The sequence below is a fragment of the Apium graveolens genome, chromosome 8 (assembly GCF_009905375.1).
Source record: "Apium graveolens cultivar Ventura chromosome 8, ASM990537v1, whole genome shotgun sequence".
Classification (NCBI taxonomy): Eukaryota; Viridiplantae; Streptophyta; class Magnoliopsida; order Apiales; family Apiaceae; genus Apium; species Apium graveolens.
Window position 1 is genome coordinate 185839777 of NC_133654.1, and position 9918 is coordinate 185849694.

The following is a 9918-nucleotide window of genomic DNA, read 5'->3' on the forward strand; positions in this document are numbered from 1 at the left end:
TGATTGGGGAAAAATGGTTGAGGGAGGACAGTGGTATCGATCGGAATTCGGCAACAGCTGGGCCCTGGAACGGTGGCAATCAGATGGATCCTGATCCACAAAATCAGGGATTGGGTTCGGTTGGAGAAAATCAAGGGAATAAAATAGAGCAATCCAAACAGAATGGCGCGGATAATAAGTCTTCAAATTCAAAAGAGAAAATGGCGGAAACAGCACAGTCAAATCCCGCAAAGAAAGGAATAACAGTGATAGAAAATAAAAAAAGAAAAACAGATGATGGGCTGGGCCAAGTAGATGGGATGAACTTAAACACTGAGTTAGAAGTGGAATCAGATGAAGAGAATATGGAAACTATGGAGCATGATACGCAAATTAGCCCAGTAAAAGTCAGCGATCCAAAAAACGTGAAAATGGCGGGCCTCGTCAAAGAGGTTCGCCAATCATTATGAGTACTTGGAGCTGGAATTGTCGTGGGCTTGGGACCCCATGGGCTTTACAATTCCTTAAGGAGTCTATTCTCCAAAAGAGCCCAGATTTTATTTTCCTTAGTGAGATATTGTGTAAAGTGAAGAGAGTTGAAAAAGTAAAGGATGTTATTGGTTTTGAGGGTGCTTTTACGGTGGAGACTCATGGCCACAGTGGAGGTCTAGCTTTATTGTGGAGAAATAAAAAAGATGTGAGTGTTATGTCGTACAACAGGAATCATACTTATGTGGTAATAGAGACAAAAGGTTGGGACAAGTATAGACTGACAGGATTTTACGGTGAACCAGATAGAGCCAAGAGGAAGGATACATGGAACTTAATTCGCCAGTTGCATAGTCAAATGAATCTGCCTTGGGTGTTGATTGGCGATATGAATAACATTGTTCACCAGGAAGACAAACGAGGAGGGCGTCCTTATCCTTTATGGCTTGTTAATGGGTTTCAAAAATGCTTGGAGGATTGTGGTTTACATGATTTGGAGTTAGACGGTTATCCGTACACTTGGGGGACTGGGTATGGTACATCTAATTGGATGGAAATTAGACTGGATAGAGCATTAGTTTCAAATAGTTTTATGCAACAGTTTAGGGAAGCCAAATTAACCAACCTGAAAATCACCACCTCTGATCATAGCCCTATTTTACTGGAGCCTTTTACTCGTCATACCGAAATCAGGGTTAAACGCCTTAGATTCGAGAATGCCTGGCTGAGAGATCCTATGTGTGGAAAGATAGTGGAGGAAACATGGCAGCTTAATAAGGTAAACCTTTTACAGAGAAAATTAGTACTACTCTGGAGATTTTGGCGAAATGGGGAAAAGAAGTCACGGGCTGTTTCAAGGATCGTATTCATCAGTTAAAGAGAATTATGCACTATACGAAGGGTAGGAGGGATGAATACTCAACAAATTTGTATCAGGACAGTTCCAAAAAATTGACGGAGATTTACAGTGAACAAGAAGTCTTTTGGCATCAAAGGTGCAAGCAGTTATGGTTAAAGGAGGGGGATAGTAATAGCAAGTTCTTTCATGCAGCAACAAAGTCAAGAAGGAGAACGAATAGAATTAATACGCTGATTAACGACAATGGTGAACAGGTCGAATGGGGCAAGGGGATTGAAGAAACAATGGTGAGTTATTTTTCTAATCTGTTTTCAGCCACCAATACGGAATGGACAGAGGTAGTCGATTGTGTGTCTAGCAGGATTAAAAACGAGCATAATTCAGAATTAATAGCTCCAGTTCAATCTAAAGAGGTAAAAGCTGCTTTATTTAGTATGCACCCTGACAAGTCTCCTGGACCAGATGGAATGAGCCCAGGGTTTTATCAGAAATTATGGAAGGTTGTAGGAGATGACATAGTGAGCATGACTCAGCGGTTCTTCATTACTGGAAAGTTTGAGGAGAATATCACAGATACCAACATCGTCCTAATTCCGAAGAAGAGTGACCCGACATCTATGGCTGATCTACGGCCTATTTCGCTTTGCAATGTCATCTATAAAGTAATGTCGAAAGTAGTGGCTAACAGGCTCAAAGGTTTCCTGGGGGAGGTAATTTCGGAACATCAAAGTGCTTTTATACCGGGTAGGTTAATCTCTGATAATACAATGCTCTCTTACGAAGTTATGCACTTTATGAAACGGAAGGTGACTGGTAAGATGGGATGGATGGCCTTGAAACTGGACATGAGCAAGGCTTATGACCGTGTAGAATGGGAGTTCTTAAGAGCTATGCTAGATAAAATGGGTTTTGACAGGAAGATAGTGAATCTGATAGAATGTGTTTCTTCAGTTCGCTATAAGTTAACGCACTCAGGGAAGGAATTTGGTTCAATTGTGCCAAGTCGAGGGATCAGGCAGGGCGATCCATTGTCTTCGTATTTATTTTTAGTGTGTATGGAGGGTCTGACAGGATTAATACAGGACTATGAAAGAAGAAGATTACTGACTGGAATCAAGGTTGCTAGAGGGGCACCGGGTTTGTCCCACATGTTTTTTGCAGACGACTCGTATATTTATTGCAAAGCGACGGGTGATTCTGCAGACCATATCACTCAAATGCTTCAAACGTATGAAACAGCGTCTGGGCAAAAGATTAACAAAGCAAAATCTTCGATTTTCTTCAGTAGTAATACGAATCAGGAGGTGAGGGAATCAATCTGCAACATTCTCGACTTTCAAGAAGCTACAGAGGGTACAACTTATCTTGGGCTTCCTAATGCAGTAGGGAGGTAATAAAAGGGCAACTTTTGCTTATCTTAAAAAACGTATGCAGGACAGAATTGAAGGATGGGATAAGAAATATCTCTCAAAAGGGGGCAAGGAATTACTGATTAAGACGGTTTCTCAAGCGATTCCAACCTATGCTATGAGCATCTTCCTGTTGCCCAAGCAGATGTGCACCGAGTTGGAAGGATTAATGTGTAAATTTTGGTGGAGGTCTTCTACTAAGAAAATAAAAGGCATACACTGGATGTCTTGGGATCGTATGTGCATGAAAAAGTCGGAAGGGGGTTTGGGATTTAGGAAGCTCCATGACTTTAATTTAGCTCTTTTGGGGAAACAAGCTTGGAGGTTAGTCACGAAGCCTGATAGTATGGTGAGCAAGGTGTTTAAGGCGAGATACTATTCTAAGGGCAGCTTTCTGTCAGCAAGTCTTGGCCCTAACCCAAGCTATGTTTGGAGGAGTGTTCTGGAATCGCAGGAGATGATTAAAGCAGGCACAGTCAGAAGGGTTGGGCATGGTCGCACAGTTGATATCGTCAAAGATCCTTGGCTGCCTTGTGCCGAGGACCCTTATGTTCATTCGGAGCATGAAGCTCTAAAGGATCAGACAGTCGACTCACTAATGGAGACAGATAGAGATAGATGGGATGAAGATCTGTTGCAAGACATCTTTGAGCAAAGGGATATCAATTTGATTCTTTCGATACAAATAAAGCGCAGTGATAACGATTCGTGGTTTTGGAGCCATGATTCGATGGGGCAATACACAGTCAAAAGTGCTTATGATATCATAAGAAGAAGGGCAATAGGCAATCAGGCTAGCAACAACTCTGGTTTATGGAACAAAATCTGGAATTTAAAAATTCCCTTGAAAGTAAAACACTTTGTGCGGAGAGCAGCTCGTGACTGTCTACCTACAAAAGAACGGTTGATAATCAGGAAGGTTGAGGTGGATAGCAAGTGTCCAGTTTGTAACATAGCTGACGAAACGGTGTTTCACACACTAGTTCTATGTCCTGTGGCGCAATTATGCTGGCAGAAGATGGGATATGATAACAGGTCCAGTTCGTGTTTGGAAGACTGGATAGTCGAAATTTTACAGAATAGCAGGTGTCAGGAGAGAAATAAAGTTTTTATGGTCGCATGGGCTATCTGGAAGAATCGGAATGATATTGTGTGGAACCAGAAAAGCCAAGAGTATGAAGACATTGTATCATCAGCGTTACGAGTCCTTAGCAACTGGGAGAGTGCACAAGATAAGTCCGTTGATATCACTGTTGGGTTCTTAACCCAAACGGACGGAGAGGTGCATTGGAAACAACCACAGGCTGAAACTGTTAAGGTGAACACTGATGCGGCTTTGTTTGAAAACTCTAACTGCTATAGCTATGCAATGGTAGCTAGAGACCACACAGGAGCGATGCTGGAGGCTGTTTCTTGCTGCAGACCAGGGCGACCGAATCCAGAGCTTGCAGAAGCAGTTGGGATACGGGAAGCATTAAGTTGGGTTAAGCAAAAAAGCTGGCCATCGACTATTGTTGAGTCTGATTGTCTTGGAGCAATCCAAGCTATTAGATGTTCGTCAATTCACCTCTCTTATCTTGGGCGTGTAATTGACGAATGTAAGCAGTTACTTAGTGATTTAGAGTCGCGAAATGTGACTTTAAAATTTGTTAAACGGTCCGCGAACAAGGTAGCTCACTTCATAGCGAGAAACTCTAGTTCAATAGCTGATCGTAGGTGGGATATGGGAGATACTTCTCCAGATTTACTTCATGTATTGATGAACGATTTGCGAGTTTAATAATATCATTCCTTTCTGGCAAAAAAAAAACAATTTTTTCCAGTATCATTACAGTTGGAGTACTTTGTGACAATATGCAAGAAATAAGCCATGGACGAAAATTCTTACAGAGCCTTTATTCATGTAAGCACCCTAACATGTCATTATCTCGTAATTTACTTCCAGAATAACCATAACAAATAGTAACTAATTAACATCTCACACCATGACATGAGCTTCAGTTGTGGTGAATAATGTCCTCGGGTTGAGCATCATCATTGCTGCCACCATCCTCGGAAGGTACACCAGCAGTGTTATCAACGTCTACTGTAGTGTAAAACAAAATTATAAAGAGAAGATCCAGAACAATATCTTTTTTAAGAATGTTGACTGAGATGGTACACATACCTTCACCTTCACCAGCAGGAGCATAAGCTGATCGTCCTGATCGTCTTGAACGTGCTTGCTGATGGTGCGTAGGCTGACATAAACATACAAGAACAATGAAACTTATAAAATTATGAATAACAGGCAAGAAGATTTTCCTGCAAATATTCAGGTAGAGGTCTAATTAAGGAATTAAGGGGAAAGTTTTGTGCTACCAGATCACATTATAATCCCCCTCCCATTGATCAATATAGTTTTCTGTTGCCAACTTTTCAATGCCGACTTGTACGATAGAGGCAGTGAAGGCTATTGTAACTTATAGCATGCACTTTTATAGTGTGCAAAAGAAGGCTAAGTTTATAGACGAGCATCATATATAGACAGCTAAGTAACATGTCTAAGGTTCACCTTTCATTCTTTCAGTTGTTCCTCTTTATCTTTTTTACAGTTTCTTTTTGTTATATTACATCCTATACATGTTGAAACAACTCCTTTTTCAGCTACCAAAATTGTACATCCTATCCTAGCAATTTTCCTTAAAGTTATTGAAATTTGATTCTAAAAGGGCCCAGTCCCTTTCCTTTTTATTTTATTGAAAGCCTTACCTTCTCTCATAATGCACTACAGACATTCAGACAAGCTGAGAGATACAGAAAACTGCGAAGAAAACCAGAGTTGGAAGAGAAGGATAGGCGAGCAGACTACGAAGAAAATAAAACTGTGTAAAGATTTGCAAACGAATGAGGGAGGAAAGAGTGAGCTTGCAATGTAAAATTGGTGGCAGTGTAATTAAATTCAAATTTGCGAGAATGGAATAAAGGAAGAGTTGAAGATCAAGAAGACATGTCTATATAAATACTACAGTAAACCACATTCGTTGAACCTATCAGAGTACAATGCCAAATCAAGGTCTTCAGGACAAATCATGTGTCTACCTAACATCACTAACATAATACTCATGCAGTTCCAATGTGAACTATGTACAGATAATGTAAGTCAATAGATAATGTAATATATGCAGAAAACTGTCTGTAAACATCAAGTACCTGCAATTTCGGGCGGAGTGCCTCTAAAGGTCCTTTGCTCTTCTGCGCCCCCTGCAATTGCAAAGCATGAATTGCAGACATATTACGCATTCAAATTACACGCTGGCAAAAGACAAAATTTAAAAGAAAAAAAAATAGTTGAAGGGTAATCACTGACATCACAAAATTGAGGTTTTAAAAATGTGAAATTCCATTACATACCTTTCCTAATGCCCAATCAGCAGAGTCAAAGAAAGCACGTTCATGATCCTTGATTGAGTAAATGCTAATGTCAGCTGTAAGTAAATGAAGACTGCTAAAGTTACTGACAATACAACGGAAAAGATCGTTTACCTTGGATATCAATGGATTTTTCTTTGGTAATAAACCTCCATACTTTTTCTTTATTACTGCTTCCTGCAAAAATTTATATAACCACATCACAGGATTCATAAAACTAAGATCTATAGAATGACTTTAATTAGCTAACAGCTATTGTACGTTGACCTTCTAACATCAAGTTCATATTTAATTTTGTTGTTTAGTTTTGTAAAAAGAGGCAGTTTCGAATTATTCCAACTTATAAGAAATGTTCTGCTATCCACTCCTGGAATTATTTTGACAGGGCTCACAAATGTTTCAGCATTGCAAAGCATTTTAGTCATTAAGAAGCTCAAGGGTCAAGATTGGTTCCCAGGATATCTCTAATTCAGTAAGCCCGCCACTATATAAATCTTATGGTATGTAAACTTGTGGAAAACTATACCTCTTGTTGTTGCGAGGGCATGGGATTTTCTTTAACCACATCTGAATGCTTTGGATCCTCCACTGAAGATCTATCTTCTACTTGAACTTCTGAAGCATTACCTACAAGATCTAGCTCTTTAGCATCCACAGTGTTTGCATTTTCCATACTGAGCTATTGACAGTAGGGCAGTACTGCAATAAAAGCAATGCTTTTCCATCAATCCATTTTGTACAAAAAATTTGATAAAAAAAGAACATGGTCCTCCTATACTGTGTCGATGCAAATTCCCTTTCATGTTTATTTTACTGATAATGAATGGAGATATGTATATATTGTCTTAATGATTAGACCTAAAATGTATCATAAAATCTTTTTTGTACTTTGTATCTCTAAATTATTTGGCTAACCCTAAATCAAACTAAGACCTTATATTAGTCCTCACTGCAAAATTGTAACAGCAAAAGAATTACCAACAATCTAACCTGAATACATTGAACTTTTGAATTCTAGCAAATCTTTGGTTAAGGTTGATTTCAGGTGACATTAAAAAGTACTGATATTACTATACTTCAATCCACCTTTATAAAGTAGAACCTCAATATATTAATTATTTATTAAATTAATATTCTATCTTGATAGAATAGTCTTTTTTTCTCGGTCTCAAGATTACAGACACAGTATATCTTTACCCTTGATAAAGTAATGATCTCAATAATTAATCAGATTCTCGATCCTGAAGCTATTATTTTATGAAGGTTTTTGGGTATGAACAGTAATAGTTAATAGTTAGCCATCAAATTGTGAACAAACTGTACAAGAAACTAGCAACTAATTTATTATACCGACAAAACAGATCCATTAATAATTCATGATAAGTCTATCAAAAATGATTTTAAAAAAATAACCAAATTCAACAAGCATAAAACAAAATTCACATATCCGTCTTCTCAAAAAACAGGCCGACTATATCTTTAATGCTCTAAAATCCCAAATCTTTACATTAATCTCTAATTTCAAAAAATTCTGATTTAGCCTTAACTTATAGCATATTCTGATGCAACATTACAAGGCATAGACTCCATACGACTAATTCATCCACAACCACAAAAACTGCTTAGTTACTATTCTCATGCACAAAATCGCAATGTGTAGCCAACTAATAAGCCGGCCAATAAGATCCAATCATCCGAAACTTAATAACAAAAAAACAAACAACTCCAACATTTTCAAGTCAGATTAAAGTCAAAACAAGTAAATCTTATCTATGCATAATATCAAGTACAAATCATGATAGTACTACACATAAAACATTAAACTACATCACTTTACAATCATAAAGCTTAAATTTAACAATATCAAACTTTAACATTAAAAAAACAAGAACGGCCCGGATCAGACAACATAGTAATCAAGTGAATAACTTTACTATGATTCAAAATCTACGAGCTAAAAAGTAAACTAGTGAAGAATTGTATATCATTAATATGTACCAGGACTTTTTGTTTTCTGATCTGGATGTGTATATGCAGATAGCTTAAGTATAATGATAACAGGAGAGGGTCAAGTGTGTATACATATATAACTTAACAATTATTTATTACCTGAAATATATCGGCGGGAGGGGTGTGTGTCTATATTGTAAGGAGCGGACAAGGAAGCGAGAATGGTGGCGATGGGTTGCGTTTGTTTTACACATGGGCCTCTCGTTATCATCTGCTTTTTTATTCATGGGCTGGGGCTACTTTTGAATATAGAGCTCAAGAAGAAAGGCCCTTTATCTATGATTCTATTCCAATTTCGGCATCCTTAATTCCGGTCAAGCGGGCCGATTTTCAAGCGAGGCGTAATTTTTGCCGAATTTAATCGAGTCGAGTCGAGCTGATTAGCTTAAAAAGTTTGAGCTTAAATCCCTACCCGAACTTCACTTGTTTAATTTCACGAGTCAGTTTCACCCGCTCGTTTAAAGGAGATGGTTTCAACGAGTCGGACGAGCCAACTCATTTAATTTTATATTTAATCTAGTTTAAAATTCTATCCGAACTTGAATAGTTTAGGGGTCATTTGGTAAATATGAATAAATAATATTTGAATGATTAATATTTCTGAATAAATAATATCTGAATGATTAATATTTCTGAATTATCTGAAAAAATCAAAAATCTGAATCATGAATAAATAATATTATTTGGCTTGAAAAAATTTGGACTATCTAAAAACCATTTTCTTTTCCAGTTTTACACATTTTTTTTTATGACAATCGAATTTTACAAATCTAATTGAATAAAATGTTTGACAATTTTTGTTGCCACAATATCATAATATATATATATGGATAAAAATATAAAAAAAATTGATCACAACATAAACAATAGTGATATATAAAATTTTATAAACACAAATAAATTTTCATATAAGGATTTTAATGTGTATAAAAAAATAATTTTAGAGGTGCACATTTCTTCCTCTTGTGGTGACAATAACATAATATAATATAGTAGGTCGAATAGTTTGGGCAAAAGGCCTGATGTAAACATTTTTGAATCTGTTAGTCCCTAACAATGCAACAAGAATTACAGAAGGGGGGGTTGAATGGAATTCTTGAAATTTTTTCTGAATTACAAAATGTTATATCTTAATAATATATATAGGTGTTTGATTTGCTAAGTGCGGAATAAGAGTTAGTTAAATAAAAACACAAAGTAATAAAAACACAAGTCTTTAAAACTTTCTGGTGGATTTGAATGTAACCACCAGATATATATATATATATATATATATATATATATATATCAAGAGAACCTTGTGAAACTTGAATAGCTCACAGCTGCTTACAATAATAAGAACAACTAAACTTACAGAGAAATGCTAAAGATACAGCTTACAATTGTTTCTCTGAGAAAATGTATTGTTTAGTCTTGTTGTTGTTCTATTTGCTACTCTTGGTTTATATATCACCAAGATTACACAGTAATAAGATAAGATAATAAAATAAAACCTATCAAGTCTAATACTATGCTGCTTCATTACTCTATTCCAGTATCTTTGAATATCTTCATAATAGCATGGAAATGGCAATGCTTCTTTGTTCTCTAAAACCCAGTTGAATAGGCTTCCACATTTCTTTTGCATACACTCGACGCATGTGACTGTGTTGTCACTGTCAACAGATGTTTGAATTGATCATCCGTCGGGTACATGATCATCCGTCGGGTTGCCTTGTTGATCATCCGTCGGGTAGCTTTGTTGATCATCCGTCGGGTAGC

The 9918-nt window shown here is 37.1% G+C and overlaps 2 protein-coding genes across 4 annotated transcripts; one reads left to right on the top strand and one right to left on the bottom strand.

The window, feature by feature from the left end:
* Positions 1–445: 445 nt before the first annotated feature.
* LOC141680200 (uncharacterized) lies at positions 446–1345 on the top strand. The gene has a single exon (XM_074486492.1). The coding sequence runs from the start codon at positions 446–448 to the stop codon at positions 1343–1345; it is 900 nt and encodes a 299-aa protein (XP_074342593.1).
* Positions 1346–4503: 3158 nt separating this feature from the next.
* On the bottom strand, positions 4504–8415 carry LOC141678763 (uncharacterized). Of its 3 annotated transcripts, none has more exons than XM_074485143.1 (7): positions 8257–8415; positions 6674–6846; positions 6262–6324; positions 6130–6177; positions 5929–5979; positions 4904–4976; positions 4504–4822 (listed from the first exon to the last, which is right to left on the bottom strand). In XM_074485143.1, the coding sequence occupies exons 2-7, from the start codon at positions 6818–6820 to the stop codon at positions 4734–4736; spliced, it is 471 nt and encodes a 156-aa protein (XP_074341244.1). In that variant the 5' UTR covers positions 6821–6846; positions 8257–8415; the 3' UTR covers positions 4504–4733. The 3 variants fall into 3 exon arrangements, with proteins under 3 accessions (XP_074341244.1, XP_074341245.1, XP_074341243.1); XM_074485144.1 differs by having other exon boundaries at positions 4504–4819; positions 8146–8304; XM_074485142.1 differs by having other exon boundaries at positions 8146–8304.
* Positions 8416–9918: the final 1503 nt, after the last annotated feature.